Source organism: Pan troglodytes, chromosome 1 (assembly GCF_028858775.2).
Source record: "Pan troglodytes isolate AG18354 chromosome 1, NHGRI_mPanTro3-v2.0_pri, whole genome shotgun sequence".
NCBI lineage: Eukaryota > Metazoa > Chordata > Mammalia > Primates > Hominidae > Pan > Pan troglodytes.
Window position 1 is genome coordinate 165684547 of NC_072398.2, and position 17411 is coordinate 165701957.

Consider the following 17411-nt stretch of genomic DNA (forward strand, 5'->3'; position numbering starts at 1 on the left):
ATCTGTCTAGAAAAGAAAAGAAAAAGGTTACTAGGTTTTTCAGTGAGTAACAATAATGCAGAGGTTTGATCCCAAGTCTCCAAGCACAGACACATGCTGCTTCCCCAACCTATTTAATAAAATTCTGGGGAAATGAAATAAGAGAATTGTCCAAGTGTTCTATTATAAACAGTCTTACAAGTTTAAGGTATTATTAAGACTAAGCTTTAAATCATGTAGCGAGATGTCAACATATTTTTTCCACTCATTAATATTTCTATCAGAGCAAAAGTCCCATAAACCACTGATCCTATCCAGCATGTCACAGTACAATCAGTTGAATAAATGGGCAGATTACTGCCACTTTAGAAATGATCCATGAACTTAATTAGATATACTAAACAAATGGATATATTTACACTGCACAGGCCACACTTTGAGGATCTTAGAAGAAAGAACTATAATTAGGCAAGACATATAGTTGTACTAGTAAAAGAATCCTACTCTCAGAGTCCAATCCTTCATTCAAACCAAACAAATCATTCTCAGTTGAAAATATGCATCAAAATCATTGTAAGATACCCTGTACTTCTACAGCAAAGCCACAATATCCCCCTAACAAAATATAGGAGTGAATGATGGATAAGGGGAGGAGAAAAGGAATCCCTGCAGCCTCTTCACACAACACCACTTTGATCAAGTTTAAGAATCAACTCCTGGCAATAGCACTTTAGAGATAACAATATTCTTAATGAAACACTTTCCCATCACAACAGATTATTAAAGCAATCCATTATTCTTCTCTCCACCTATTAAAAAAGTCTGATTTAGTGAAAAAGACAATCCTCAAAAATCCAGGACTTACCATAGGCTGCTCTGTGTTATAGTTACTGCCCCCACTGAGAGTCCCCTAGAGGCCAGAAGGATCTCATTCACTACTGTGTTCCCTCACAGTGCTTGGCACATAGCTGGGCTCAGAAAATGTATGTTGAACTTATTCTACAATGTAACATATTTCAAAAACCAATTTCAACTCTTAAAATAATAATCCCTATGAAAAAGGAAAACATATGTATTTCATATTTCTTTCATTTTCCTGAAGTGAGGCTCCTTCACACTCATTTGGAATATGTTTGTTTTCATTTCAATTGTTTACATGCTCACTACATGTAAACATTATTATGGTGGCATCATTCAGAGAACATGAATCTTTTTAAGATTTAAAGGAGATTACATCCAGTCAAAAGATGGATTACACTTTGATATATCACAGATTTGAAAAAACATACACTGAATAACCACATACAACATCAATAAAAAAGTCCTGCCTGGGCGCGGTGGCTCATGCCTGTAATCCCAGCACTTTGGGAGGCCGAGGCAGGGAGATCACCTGAGGTCAGGAGTTCAAGACCAGCCCGGCCAACATGGCAAAACCCCGTCTCTACTAAAAGTACAAAAATTAGCCGGGCATGGTGACAGGTGCCTGTAATCCCAGCTACTCAGGAGGCTGAGGCAGGAGAATCGCTTGAACCCGGGAAACGGAGTTTGCAGTCCGCCGAGTTCGCATCCCTACACTCCAGCCTGGGCAACAGAGTGAGACTCCGCCTCAAAAAAAAAAAAAAAAACAGTCCTGAAACCATCAATCCCTTGGGGATCATTTTAGTTTTATTTAAAATGGTCTAAGAGAATGTCCCATCAATATCTTGGTTAACTTCAATAAGAGCTTCAATGAGTAGAATTTGTTTTCAGCCCAGGACATTTGAGCATCTGTGGACAATATTTCATCCCACTTTGGGACAAGGAAAATAGAAAATAATAGCCCAAGGACAGCCATTACACAATTAAAATAAACAAGCATTTGTTTGCAAAGCAGGGCATTTAAATTCAGTTTGATTTCATTACTGTTCAAACGACCCCATATGAATCTTTCCTCTGGAATCCTCAGTTGTCCAGTATTAAAGTTACCAGTGTAGAACCAACCACTGAGGACTTCAATTATAAATATCTCTGTAAACAATTCTCCGAACCTGGTTCCCTGCAGAAGTAAGCAAATAGCTATAATAATACTCCTAGTCCAACATGGATATATTAAATGACTGTTTTGCTATTGAAATCGCAAATGCCAACAGCAGTTCCAAGAGAGGACTCTAACTTGCCAAACCTTTTATAAAAGACAGTTGCAAGCCCCGATACAAAGTTTAGAGGAATTTCCATTGTCCCTACATGTAAAGGTTTATGAAATCTGTACACTCAAGCAAAAGGACAAACAAGATCAAAGCCAACACATGAAATAAATTTCATTGTGCAAACAGTAAAAGCTGTGTAAAAGAGCTCTAGATCCCAGGTTAAAAACTGCAGGAGAAAGGTAACATTAACCCTAGCAGACGGCTGAGTTAAGATGTGGCAGAGCTTTACAGAATTGCAAATAGCATCAGCATTGCAAGAATAACAATTGGAATAAATACCGTCTGCATGCTGCAAAAACAATCAAGCACATGCTCCTTCACCTCTCCCCCTCATCCAGCAGGGCAGTGAAAGCAGCTGCCTCTCCCAGCCCTCCTCCCAAGCCGTTCTTCGCCCCACCCGCTCCCCTCTCTTCTCCACCCCTCCCCTCCTCCTTCCCTCCCCCTCCCCGCCCCCAGCTGCCGTATTCAGCAGTCTAGAGAGATTAGGAGGAGCTCGCTACAGTCTCTGGGCCTCAGGACTGATCTAACGTTTCGTAGCTCCCTGGATGAGAGAAATTAGAGACTCGACACCCAGGTGGTATTAGAAGCCTTCGCCTCCAGCCCGGCTCTCTCGCAAACCGGGGCTGGGGGACCACGGGGGGCCTCGGGCCGGGCGACTGGGAGGCTCCGGAGGCCGCGCGGGGCTCAGCGCTGCACTCCCCGCGGGCAGCGCTACCTGAGCTGTCCATGGTGCTGGCGCGGTCCGGAGGCTGTCGGGCGGGACTCCGCGCCGCTGCCCCGGCGTTCACTCTCTGCTTGCCGCCAACCCCGCCGCTTCCCGCACTTAAGTCCCCGTTACTGTCCACCAGCTGCAAAGATTCATAACCATCGTTGCTGGTCTTTTTCCGGTAGCTCCCGAGGAGGCTCATGGGCAAGCCCGGAGAAAAGAGAAAATAATCAACCTGGGAAGCGAAGGGGGAGATGGAAGGTGGAAAGGGCTGAAGAAGGAATTAAAAAAAAAAAAAATTAAGTGCCCGACATGACGCAAAGAGGAGGGAAAAGAAGGAGCGGCCACCGGAGAGAAGCTTCGCCGGGCGAGGCGAAGCCGCCGCCCTGGGCTGAGCTCGGCTCGGGGCGCCGGGAGGAGGGAGGGAGGGAAGGAGACGCGGGCGGGCGGGGGCGCGCGTCCTCTGGGCCAACGCCGCGGAGCCGCCCGGCCCTGCCGAGCTCCGGGCCCCAGGCCAGCGCCTCCTGGCTGAGGAGTGCCCGGAAGCAATCCTATAGGTGTCGCCGCGTCGCCCCGCCGCGCAGCAGGGCAGCGCCAAAGCCGCTGGCCCGCGGGGAGGGAAGGAAAGGGAGGTAGGAAGGGAGGGGAGGTTCGTGAGGAGGGGGGTTGAAGGGAAACGGGGCGGGGTGGTCGGGGGAGGGGACTACTACGACGAGGGTTGGGAGGGTGTGTTCGCACGCGTGTGACAGAGAAGAAAGGGGCGAGGTATCTCGGCCTGCGAAGCTTTGAGGACCAGGGGTCTTGTGGTAAAATCCAGACACACCCATTTCATGCAACTTAGCCTATTTTCACCGGAAGATTCCGCCAAAGCCACCAGGACGGTAACCGTCCTAGAGAACTGACTTGTAACTCAATTCAACAGAAAAAGAATGCATGTTAAGTGCCAGAATATATCTATGCTAGGATATAAAGGAAGAGCAATATTTTGCACATTCTCCAGAACAGGGATGATCGCTAAGGGAGATATCAAAGAGGTGGGTATTCTAATACTAGGAGGCAGCGTCCGTTCTGCCTAGAGAGCAGATGTGACTGTTTAGAACTCTTTGTTGAGCGAATAAACTGGGGAGAAGGGCAAGGTTAAGTCCGACGCATTTTCAGATCCGCCACCATTTACCTTAGGACCTGGAGAAAAGACTGTTTCAGTTAGCTAGCTTGAAGGCCTGCTTGGGAAGCAAGATAGACAAGGATTTTTTTTCCCCATCCTCTAGCCTCACGCCTTATTTTTCTTTCACAATTCTGGCCAAAGAAAGCAGTCACTCATAATCAGAAGAGAATTTATCATGAAGTTAATTAAGCTGTGTACCTAATTTTGTATCTGTCATCGTGTATTCTTAAAAGAAGACTCCGACATTGTATAAGTTCTGGATCTGAACAAAACCTGGATAAACTCTGGTAAGTTTTAAAATGTAATTATCGAATGTTTATTTTCACCTAAAATAATAAGATTTCAGAAGGATTGCTCATTCTCATCATCTTAGGTCAAGATCAAGTAAGTCTTGGTTAAAAATTATCATTTTCTCTACTAAAACTTGGAGGGACTAAGTGAGGCGCCCGTCAAGAGTCATTTGACAGAGTTTCCTCACCAAAAAAGGAAAAAAGTACGTGCATGTAAAATGTACTTGAGCCCATACACAAAGCCGGCTTTGCTTTCTTCTCATCTTACATGGTTTTCTCTTGCTGTCCTTATATCAATCACCTAAGGACACAAAATCAAACAATAGCATCTAAGAGACTTCAGTCCAGATGATTTGGGTCTCAGAAAGTTTCCGGGAAGCTCTAGCTCTACACAGTTCTACATAAAATAAATTGGACTAAGAGACATTTTCCTGTACAAGGATCACCCAAACGCAGATTCTTGTAGGAAGAGCATCAACCAGAAGAAGTCCAAAGAAATGTTTTCTAAATCCTTCCAGTCCTTCTGGGGAAACCTAAACTTCCTGGCCAGTTGCTTTCCCAACTGCATTCTTTGATGAAGGTATGGTGTGACCTGAATTGCAAATCAGAGTTAATGCTCATTTATAATAAGATCAAACAATCCGAATGGTGGCAGGAAAAACTGCAATAAAAATTTTAAAACAAATTTTTATACTTTCAATTTTCCAAATCTGTCAGATTGAATTATTTTAGTTACTTGACTAAAGTAATAATTCTGTAAAGTCTAGTAAATCTTTTCCCATAACATCTTAAATAATCTTTCTCTGTACTTTTTCTTTTAATTCATTACAGACACACAGGGACAGTAAATACCTAGTGTTCATCATGTGCCCTGACAAATGCTGGACTATAATCATTGGATTAATAGAATTTAGAACCAGCCTCAGTGACAGACTGAGACCCTGTCTCAAAAAATAAATAAATAAATACAGGATCATTTTTGAAAAGTGAAAATTATTATTTTCAAAAAGAGCACTTTCAGTTATTTTTGCTCAACTTGCAGACATATTGCTGAAAGAAATTATAGATGAGACATATGCCTTTGTATTTTTCAATATCTATCTCTGGAGTTTGCAAGTGTAAAGAAAAATCTGAATGAGCTATAAGAATTTTATCTTTATACTTAATATAAATAAAGTCAATCAGGATAACTATTAATAATCCTATAAAATTGAAGATATAAGAAGCATATTAAGGCAGGAAAATACAATAACTAGGTTAATTTACAACAGCCTAAAAACTAGGGCTTAGGCCTAAATTTGGATATGCACCAATTTCAACATTAAAATTTTCTTTACTGTGCTAAAGATCAAATTCAATACTTATCAATGAATATCTCACTGTTCTACTCTATAAAACAAGCATAATATGAGTACCATCATTATATAGAAGAATTAGATTAGTACCTAACATATATATATATAGAGAGAGAGAGAGAGAGAGAGAGAGACAGATTGAGAGAGAGAGTAGTACTTAACAATTGTTCTCTATTACCATTATTGGTCTGTCTTGGGTGCAGCTTTAAGCTCAGCGCCTGGCAGTCTTAGTTTTTCCCATGGGAAAAGCTCAATAAAGGCTAAATATTATTTTTTCCAGGGATATCCTAATGGAAAATTGTCTTTGTAACTTTGAATGAGAATTTGGGCTTAAGGGAGGTGGCACTGGTCAAACACAAGGTGAACATTTACAGCCTAACTCTTGGTTTTCCAAACTCAAGACTACTTCATAACTTATCTCAAAAATACTACATCATACATGAGACAACGGCAAAGGATAAGATGCCCTCTTTTGGGGACAGCAATCATTCCCTTTGTCTTTTCTCTTGCTGCCTTCAGGTGCTTTATTAACTTGATGAAGATTAGTGACACTGAGGAATACTGAGGAACCAGGCTCTATTCCACCCCATCCCCTTCATACACACCTCATTCCAAATGCTATCCTGTCACAGCAGATGCCACATCACTTTTGGGGTGGGCTAAGAGATCAAGGTATGTATGCCATGACCTATGTAGGATTTTGATCTGTGATTTTCATTTCCAGAGAATATAATACATTGATTAAAATTGAAGTTGCCAGCCAGGTGTGGTGGCTCACACCTGTGGTCCTGGCACTTTGGGAGGCTGAGGTAGGCGGATCACGAGGTCAGGAGATTGAGACCATCCTGGCTAACACGGTGAAACCCTGTATCTACTAAAAATCCAAAAAAATAACCAGGCGTGGTGGCAGGCACCTGTAGTCCCAGCTACTCAGGAGGCTGAGGCAGGAGAATCGCTTGAACCCAGGAGGTGGAGCTTGCAGTGAGCCAACAAAGCAAGACTCTGTCTCAAAAAAAAAAAAAAAAAAATTGAAGTTGCCTATGATTGATTCTTAGTTCCAATGACTCCTGGCTCTATGACTTTGGGCAAGTTACTTAACCTCTCTGCCTCATTTTTCTCCTCTGTAAAGTGAGGATTATAGTAATGCCATCATAATAAGGTTATAGTAAGAAGTAAATTAGTTCCTAACATATAATAAGTGCTTAACATATGCTATCTATTATTACTATCATTCCACTTCTTTTTAAAATGTCACTTTTTCAAAAATGCAACTTCCCATCTGTAAAATTAAGTTTAAATCTGCCCAGCTTACCTAAGAGATTTGTTATCATTATGACATATGATAACATAAAAGCAGTTTGTCAAATGCGAACTGATTGTTTTGCCCTGAGTTTTTAAATATTCACGTGTATGTATTTCCTATTGGATTTGGACTCTTTGAGGGCAAAAATCCATGTTTTGTTCATGTTTGTGTCCCCCATGACACTCCAAAGAGCACCTCACTCTCATTAGATATTGAGTAAATATCTACTGATTTAATGAATAAACAAAAATGTCATGGCATTACCTAGTCCAGTGATTTAAACTATATGCTGTAGCCGATGAGTAAATTATAAAGTATTTTCATAAAAATGAAATAGGTTGGAAAACATCAGAGTTTGGAACGCAGTAAGATATTGTTTCTTAAAATATTGTTTTGGGTTTGTGTGATATGTGTGAGTGTGTGTATGTTTCTGCTCAGTAATGATATAAATGTATTTCTCACTGTGTGTCCTGATTATAAATGTTTGAATGTCTATGTTATGGGACAATCTCTGGTACTAAGAGGTCCTAGTGTTCCCAATTATGAATGTCCTATACACTGTGACATCTGAATTCATTTGGCTAATTGGACCACAAAGAGTTTTGGCTAAGCAGACAGTAAATGAAGCCAGAGCTTCTACTCTGTTCTCTCTGTTACAAAATATATTATGATCAGGTTTCTAAAATGCGTCTCTTCAATTTTCTGTTTTAACAAACATAAATCAATGCACAGTATTGAAACTTACTTTGGCAATGTGCCTGAGGGCCATAATCCAGATTATCTCCTTATTGAATAAGGCCTATAGATATACATAGTGCAAGGCACTTCAACTGGGGAACATCAAGCCATCTCTGACTCCCAGACGTGTTTTGTCGGTCCTGTACTTCTTAAAATGAAAAACATTTTAATTTAGATGCCTTTACAGAGGGTGTATAGGCTCCAGTCTGAGGACCATAGTTCACTACTACTTCCCAATGTAGAATACTCAGCCTCCTCCACTCATTCCTACTACCAGTTAGCCCTTGCAGGCATTTGAGTTTGAGACCTGCAGTGTAGTGGCAAAACCTTAAGGAGAAATACCCCCAAGACAGATGCCAAAAGACACATCTTTAGGCCACAGTCCAGAAGAAAGCAATAGACCGAGAATCCTCTCCTGACTCTGCTCTTAATCAGCAGGGTGGCCTTGATCCATTCTCCTTCTCTCAGCAGTAAAATCGAAGATGTGGAATTACATGATTCTCTTCAGTTCTCAAAACTTTAGTTGTCACTTCCCTCTCTCCTCCAAATGATGTCCATAGGGGAAAACCATAGTCATTTAAGTGCTACAGTTTGCTGTGTCCCAGTTAATCAAGGTTTTGCTATAGAAATGCATGCATAAATAGTAGCAGCTGTCGAGAGCGACATATAAAGCAACACACAAGATAGAAGAGGAGGTCTGCTGGAAAAAATCGGGTGAGCTGATGGATGACATTTAACAGAAGAAAATCTGAACTATTCCTATAATGTTTCTTAGGAGGGGATATCTGTTCTTGGTGTTTGATGGGGTTCTGGGTCTTCCAGAAAATAGGACAAATTTCCCAGGTAGGGCTTTTTTTTTTTTTTTTAAGATAACCCAATATCATGAAACCTGTGTTTCCTTGATGCTCTAATAGTAACAAAATAACTGCCATTGATTATTTATCATTTGCCAGGTGCCTTACCTACCTTAAATCTAAAGATTTTATTCTTATTTTGAGGCAGACTTGGAGAGGTTAAGTAACTGGCCCAGGGTTACACAACAATCAGTTAGGATTCAAACCTCCATCTTTCTGATCATGCTTTGGCCACTGAGGCAGCCTAAAGAGGCAATTCCACTGATCAAAGTGAAAGCTGAAGGACATTTAGGTCATTCCTTAGATCTGACCTGCCTTACTAAGTGTGGTCAGTGGAAAATGGTTTGGGCAACTTATGGAAATTGCACTTTGGGAGGCTGAGGCAGGCAGATCACCTGAGGTCGGGAGTTCGAGACCAGCCTGGCCAACATGGTGAAACCCCGTCTCTACTAAAAAACAAACAAACAAACAAACAAAAAATTAGCTGGGCGTGGTGCCACGTGCCTGTAGCTCCAGCTACTCAGGAGGCTGAGGCAAGAGAATCACTTGAACCTGGGAGGCAGAGGTTGCAGTGAGCCGAGATCATGCCACTGCACTCCAGCCTGGGTGACAGAGGGAGACTCCGTCTCAAAAAAAAAAAAGACGAAAGAATCAAATGAGGCACATGGAAGCACATAATAAACACTAAAGCCCTACTTAAATACTGCATGTTATCAAATCTAAGAAACCATCCATTTTAAGTCACAACATAAGAAAAATATGCTACTAAAGAAAGTATGACATACTATCAATCTTAAGATACCCCAAGATTTCTTAAATGTTAATATGTTAAAAAACTTTCATAATCGATGTAACAAATGTTATTATTTGACCGTATATTAGTCTGAGAATATATTTGTCAATTTATTATTCACGTATTTTGAGCAACTCTGGCAGGTGAAGACAACACCCATCATGTTTTATGAGGTCTAGCACAGTGCCTGCCAAGTAATAGGTGTTCAGTAAGTATCTGCTAATTGAATGAAAATACCAAAAAACTTTATTTTGGAAGCCATCTTTAGTTTACAGAAAAAATCGCTCTGGTTTCTTTAATGAGCTCACTTAAAAAACACATTTCCATTTGCTAACATTTAACTTATCCTTGACTTTTCAAGGACATGCTCATAGTATAACAACGTTTGCCTTAGTTCATTTTGTGCTGCTATAATAGAATACAGGAGACTGGGTAATTCACAAAGAGCAGAGATTTATTTCTTACAGTTTCTGGGGCCAGAAAGTCCAAGATCAAGGAGCCTACATCTGGTGAGGGCCTTCGTGCTGCATCATCCCATGATAGAAGGCAGGAAGGCAAGAGAGGATAAGAAAGGAAGAGACAGCAAGGGGGTTAAGGGGGAGGCAAACTCCCTTTAATCAAGAGTGCACTCCCATAGTAATGGCATTAATCCATTCATGAGGGTGGACCCCTTATGGCCTAATCACCTGTTAATGGTACCACCTATTACTGTCAGAATGGCAATTAAATTTCAACATGAGTTGTGGAGGGGATATTCAAACCACAGCAATGTTATACTGTAACATATATGTTATATATAATATATATTATTATATATTATATATTATATAATAATATATAATATATTATATATTAATATATCAATATAATATACTATTATATTGATATATTATATATTAATATATCAATATAATATACTATTATATTGATATATTAATATATAAATGTATATATTAACATAATATATATTAATGTATAATATATAATAAATATTATATATAATACATATTATATATATTATATATATATCCTTGTATCTTTGTAATATCCTTTATTACATATTATATATAAAATCCACAGTTCCTGTATAACTCCCATAGCCCTCGACATAGTAAACAAAACCTCTTTCTCTTTCTCTCTCTCTCTCTCTCTGATGTTCTACCTCCCTACTTTCACCTGTCCAAGGCAGGACTCTTAACTGATTGTGGGTCATAAGACCCTCATCCCAGAGGGTGTCCTGCCCCATCCCTGGGGGAAGAAATGCTGCACAGAGAAGACAAACAGAGTCTAAACAGGCCTTATTGGGTTTAGATCATATACTTTTTGTCCATGAATCACATTTTAACACAGTTGTCCATGCTTCAATCATGCCTACCCAATGAAGTCTTCATACAAGGCCCAAGAGGACAGGGTTTGGGGACCTTCCAGACAGCTAAGTGGAGGTTCCTGGAGGATGGTGCACCCAGAGAGGGCATGGCAGCTTGGCATCCCTTTCCTTGTATCTTTGTAATATCCTTTATTATAACTCAATAAACGTGTTTCCCTGAGTTCTGTGAGCCGCTCCAGCAAATTAATCAACCCAAAGAGGGGATCATGGGAACCCAAACTTGAATCTGGTCGATCAGAAGTTTTAGAGGCCCAGACTTGCAACTGGTGTCTGAAAGTGGAGGTGGTAGGTTGGGGGAGCAGTTTTGGGGACTGTGTCAGTGGTATCTGACACTTATCTCCTGGTAGATAGTTTCAGAATTGGAGGACACGCAGCTGGTGTCCACTGCAGAATTGATTGTTTGTTTGTGGGGGGGAAGTGCCCATTTGATCACAGAAGCCTTTAATTTGTGTTGATTTTTGTTGTGAGAAAATAAGAAAAGGCACTTTGAGTGTGTTTTTCCACACACAGATACACCTACATTACCATTTCAAGAGCAACTCATGGAAGCATCAGTCCTTTTCATCTGTCATTTTACAAGTAGGAAAACTTCAGCTTCTCAAGTGCGCTGGTTCTGTGATCGACTTCTCACAGTCTTGAAGAAAACACTGGAAATTTTTATGTGGTAAATAGTTTCCCAAAGTCAGCTGCAAACCAACACTGAAGTGAAAGTTTTCCTAAATCCTGGATAGTCCCATGTTTGGCCCTGAGCCCATTATGTGTGATTTTATGTTCAAGATCCTTAAAATCTGGATGCTTCATTTTGCAACCCCATTGTACCTAACAGGGTGCTGGGCCATAGAGGATGTAGAACTTGGGGCAAATCCTCTATGATGGTGATGCAGAAGGCAGTCACCACCCCAGACACAGGTGGAACAAATTCTTAGGGTGCTGAGTCTCCAGAGCACCAAATCACTGCTGCTCACTTGACAACATCTAATTAAAGGGAAGGAACTAGCATTTTCTGAACACTAAACTAAGTGCATGGGTTTTTCATGTATTTATCCATTCAAATGTGAAAGGTTTCGTGAGAAGGATTACCATACCCAAAGAGATAAAACTCTGGAATGCAGCTGAGTGTGGGCTAAGCAGTGATTGCTAGTGATCCTCAATGTTGCTCTCCATCTTCTATGCTTCTGTGCCCTTTAGCTGGGCATGTGGCCACATAGTATAAATATTTTTCAGTCTCTTTCATGTCTTGGACCTGCCACATGCAAGTTTTCTGTAATCTACTAGGTGCATACATAGGACTAAGTTGTAGCCATTGTAATTATAAGCAAAAATAATATGTGCAATTTCTGGTATGGATCCTTAAAAAGAAGGGTAGGTGGTATGTCCTTCCAATCCTTCTCCCTTTCTTCTAGTTGGAATATGGAGCTCCAGCAGGTACTTGGACCATGAGTTAACCTTGAGGGTGGAAGACATTCACAATGAAACAGTAAAATAGAAGAACCCCGAGCTCCAGAGAGCCCTAGCAACCCTAGACTGATTACCTCTAGATTACTTAGAGGTGAGAGAAAAACAAACTACTTAGTTATTATTTTGCCACTGTTATTTTGCTTTTTTCTGTTATGTGCATCCAAACTAACTGGGGCACAACCTACCACCATTAACCACTGGATTTCAGACTTTTTTTCTTTTTTTCTTTTTTTTTTGAGATGGAGTTTTCACACTCTTGTTGCCCAGGCTGGAGTGCAGTGGCGCAATCTTGACTCACCTCCCGGGTTCAAGCAATTCTCCTGCCTCAGCCTCCCAAGTGGCTGGGATTACAAGCACACACCAGCATGCCCGGCTAATTCTTTTGTGTTTTTAGTAGAGACGGGGTTTCAGCATGTTGGCCAGGCTGGTCTCAAACTCTTGACCTCAGGTGATCCGCCTACCTCGGCCTCCCAAAGTGCTGGGATTACAGGCATGAGCCACCGTGCCTGGACACTTTCAGATATTTATTTACAAAAATATTTACTGGGAATTACAAGTTCATGTGGTCATGGACAAATTTGATAACCTCTAAACCTGTGTTTTCTCATCCATAAAATACTAATAAAAACAGGGTAGTTATTAAAATTGCATAACATAAAGTACATAAAGAGCTTAGCATAAGGCCTGGCATATAGTGATGGTTCAATGAATGCTATCTATTGTGTTATTTGTCATTGTCCTTCAACATAGCTCAGTCTATTGTGTCTGACTCCAAAGCCAGTGATCACTCCATCTCATCCTGCTATCCAGAGACTGCCTTTCAGGACAGACCCAGCCCAGAGCTGTGGACCCCTGACTCTGTTACCAGTGAACTCCCTAGTACAGCTATCCCTTCCTTTGGATGTAATTCTCTTTCTTTGATCTACGTGCATGATCTCAATACAGTCTAGAATATTTTAAGCCATTAAAGGTGATACAGAGCTTTAACCAAAATGTCAGTGTTATGACACAGTGGTTCTGAGACTATTAGCTTCAATATGGCCAAATGAGAGAGTCTGACTTATTTTCCATTTGTGCTAAAAGTAAACTTAGGTAATAAGTGGGGGTATTTTTATTTTATTATTCTATCTTTTTACTTTCTATTAGGGAAATTTTCAAACATATTCAAAAGTAGGGAAAATCATATAATGGACTTCTTTGTATGTATCACTCAGCATCAATACTTATCAAGTTGGTCCATTTCTCCATCATCCGGGAAAGACATTAGTGTTGATGCTGACATCCCTATCAAGGACAATAACTACCATGGCTCTCAGTGCCTTGGTATAACCTGGGATGTGTGGCCTTCTGGCCAAGCATCTGTCATTTCATATTGTTGGAGCATTCCTTATAACCCTGGGGTTGCAGCTCTCTGTAAGTTTGCTGTGGCCTGACCAAGAAAGAAGGCATATGCAGATTTCTACAGAAATTATAATTGAATTAAAGAATTTGAGATGAGGAAGGCTAATATCTCTCAGAGTACAAAGTGATTTTGGAACATAAAGTATTTCTTTGGGTTGAATTACATAGAAGTTTGTCACTGTACCTGTGTTCCTGAACTATCTGTGAAACATGAATATGTGGGCTAAGAAATTGTTTATCTTAATAAATAATTAACAAACACTTTGAACGGTTAAAAAAAAAGTCATGGTCAGTCTTTTTTCATATGTATAGACCCCTAACTACTACCGTTAAGCAAATTCCAGACTTCATAATTTGGGGGAAGTAACTATCAGATTTCATCTGTACTAGAATTGTGGCAAAGTACCATTCCACCTGCTTGCTGAGAGGCCAAAGCTATTTCCTAACCAGTTTCTCTTCAGGAGACTGTCAAAGGAAACTGCATACCTTCCCATTTCCTTTTTTCCCAGTAAAAACAACACATCATTCATTCAGCTTCTTGTCCTCACCTCACCTCCCACCTTCACCCACCCTAGACCCACAAAACTTGCCTCATTTTCAAGTACTAGCTGTAATCTTAGGCCTTGCTGCCCAACAGATCTCAAAATCAGCATGGAAGTAATGTAATCATCCAACTAGTTCACCTTGCCCACTGCCCAGATAAGAGCCAATTTATCAAGACAGGGGAATTGTAATAGAGAAAGAGTGTAATTCACACAGAGCCAACTGAATGGGAGATCAGAGTTTTATTACTCGATTCAGTCTCCCTGGAAAATTCAGACACTAGGGTTTTTTTAAAGGATGATTTGGCACGTAGGGGGAGCCAGGGAGTGGGGAGTGCTGATTGATTGGGTCACAGATGGAATCATAGGGGGTTAAAGTGGGTTCTTCTTGCTGTCTTCTGTTCCTGGGAGGCACTGCAGAACTGGTTGTGCCAGATTACCAGTCTGGGTGGCGCCAGCTGGTGCCTCAGAATGCAAGGTCTGAAAAACATCTCAGACCAATCTTTGGTTTCACAATAATGATGTTACCCCAAGGAGCAACGGGGGAGGTTCAGAACTTGCAGCCTCCGGCTACAGGACTCCTAAACCTACATTTCCAATCTTGCAGCTAATTTATTAGTCCTACATGGGCAGTCTGGTTTCAGGCAAGAAGGGCTGTTATCATCTTTGTTTCAAGGTTAAACTAAGTTCCTCCCAAACTTAGTTCAGCCTGCGCCCAACAATGAACAAGGGCAGCTTGAAGGTTAGAATAGCAAAATGGAGTCATTAAGTCAGATCTGTCACTGTCGTAATTTTCTCACTGTTATAATTTTTGCAAAGGCAGTTTCATTAAGTTTTGCCAAAATAGGAGAAATGTATGGACTACTAAAGCTGGAGAGAGTTATAAAGGGTAGACTATCCCTTTCAATTTAAAGATAAGAAAATCAAGACAGAAAAATGAAAAAATTGATTCACATCTCAGCTTTCTAAAATGCAGATCTAATTATGTGACTCAGTTGCTTAAAACTATTCAAGGGTTTCCTATCACCCTCAGTCAAAGGTAGTCAGCATAATGGACTCTGCATTCTAGGACCAGCTAATTTCCCTCAAGACTCAGCCCTCAGCCTTCACCACTTCCCCCTTCCCAACCTCTTTCTAAGTCCAGACAAAGAGCTTTGTTGTGATCCCCCACCTGGCCAATCCCAGCCTGCCCTTCAGATCCCTAAATGGATAGCACGTCCCAGGAAACCATCCAATTTCTCAAAACCACGTTTGATATCATTTTATGAGGTCCCGTAGAACAGTCTACTTCTTCTAACATAGCACTTACAACATGCTACACTGAAATTGCCTGTTTACATGTATGACTTCCCACACCAGACTGTAAGCTCCATGATGGCAGAACCATATTTGGTACCTAACTCCATGCCTGACACAGGGTAGATGCCTGATAAAGATGTGCCGAATGAGGCTGGGCGTGGTGGCTCACTCCTGTAATCCCAGCACTTTTGGAGGCGGAGGCAGATGGATCACGAGGTCAGGAGTTCAAGACCAGCCTGGCCAACATGGTGAAACCCCGTCTCTAATAAAAATACAAATAATTAGCCAGGCGTGGTGGCGTGCGCCTGTAATCCCAGCTACTCAGGAGGCTGAGGCAGAGAATTGCTTGAACTCGGAAGGTGGATGTTGCAGTGAGCTAAGATCACGCCACTGCACTCCAGCCTGAGTGACAGAGCTAGACTCCGTCTCAAAAAAAAAAAAAAAAAAATGTCGAATGAATGAATAACTACTGCCACTGGGCAGAGTCAGTCAACAACCTATGAAAAGATGTTCTACGCTGTTTAGCACCCAATGAAGGTTAGTTAGCCTTTGTACTTATTACTGATTAAGGTCACAGAGCTACATATAGGAGACTGGTTTTCTGACCAGTCCGGGTCAGAGTTCTCAGCATTCCATTACACTGCTTAATATGAATTCAGCCAATAAAGTTGTCACTTACTTCTACTTTCCATTTCTACTGTATTAAAGTAGACCAACAGATTTGTAGCCTATTGCAATTATTTTAGTTGAAAACTTTGACTTTATTTTTGATCCGAGTAGGAGACTGACAAACTCCAGACCATTTTTCTGAAAGACTTACAGATCATCATTTTTTAAAATTCCCTTTGGGCTATATTTTATTTATGAATAACAGAGTATGACTCTTTCATCTTTGCCTCTGAAATCTCTATGCCCATGTGGTATAGACTATAGGGAACCATGTGTTGGTGAAAAATAAGAAGTTTTCAAAAGAAGGCAGAAGACTGCAAATTACAAAAAGGAAATGTCCAAGTAGTGGTAACTATGTCTTAAGCTCATGGTACAAAGATAATGATAGCAGTGCTTTTCTAACGCCTTTATAGCCTTGGTCACAAGATTGGAGAGCATAGTGGTGTTGGTTTTCAATTCCATAAGGATTTACTGAGTATTACCATGGGGCCAGTTCCCTTGTCCTCAATCTATCTTAACTTTCAATGGGAAGCAATGATAGGAGGAAAAAAATAGCAAAGACCTATTAAATAATTCAGTAAAACTTAAGTCGACACAAACCCCATTTACTAGAACTTTCTCAGTGTGGTAGTTAAGAACATGGGCTTTGGAGATGGACAGACCCAGACTTCCAGCCTGGATATTTGAACTTGAACGAAATACATAACTTTTCTGAGTCTCAGTTTCTCATGTGTTCATTGAGGTACTACCCTACTGATTGGCTGTACATATTAAATTAGGTAGAGTAGCTATAGTGTACATTTATTCTTTTATCAACCAAGAAGAATGGTCCCTTTTTCTGGGAAATTCTCTTCTGTGGTTGAGTTAGAGCTGCCATAGCCCAGGGATAGGTACCTGTAACCAAGCTAGGTCAACCATGGCTTTTTCACAGGACTTTTCCATTTAAAACCAGAAAGAGCAAGTCTGAGTCCATCCATCCCTAGAGCAAAGATGACACACAGAGGTTGAAGGAGCCATTCTTTCTGACATGTGGAGACAAGTGATCTGAGAGAACAATGCTGCTGAGGAGGGAGAAGTAAATTTGAGAGAGGAAGATAGGTATATAGGAAAAACAGTGTTTATATTCTAGAAATTCAGGAGACCCAGATGCACTCCCATGCTTCATACAATTACAAGATCCCCCTTTTTCAATTTAGTTAATTCAGATTGCATCTCTGTCACTTGTAATCAAAGGAATCCTGCCTAATACAGTACTTAACACAATGCCTGCATCACTGTAGCTCAAT

At 40.8% G+C, this 17411-nt stretch overlaps 1 protein-coding gene and 1 long non-coding RNA gene across 7 annotated transcripts in view; one reads left to right on the forward strand and one right to left on the reverse strand.

The window, feature by feature from the left end:
- Window positions 1-17411, reverse strand: part of DNAJC6 (DnaJ heat shock protein family (Hsp40) member C6) — a 167496-nt gene that overhangs the window by 103211 nt on the left and 46874 nt on the right. The window contains exon 1 of one of the 6 annotated variants that reach the window (XM_001161657.8): window positions 2881-3549. The exons of the other annotated variants lie outside the window; for them this stretch is intronic. Within the exon in view, the coding sequence (XP_001161657.1) occupies window positions 2881-3073 (193 nt within the window). The 5' untranslated portion in view covers window positions 3074-3549. Of the gene's footprint in view, window positions 1-2880; window positions 3550-17411 lie in introns of those variants that run through there. 6 annotated transcript variants of the gene reach the window in all.
- On the forward strand, window positions 3988-13887 carry LOC107966984 (uncharacterized). Its single transcript, XR_010153666.1, has 5 exons — window positions 3988-4323; window positions 6201-6353; window positions 11267-11420; window positions 12160-12305; window positions 12965-13887. It is a non-coding gene; the product is annotated as an uncharacterized LOC107966984 (long non-coding RNA).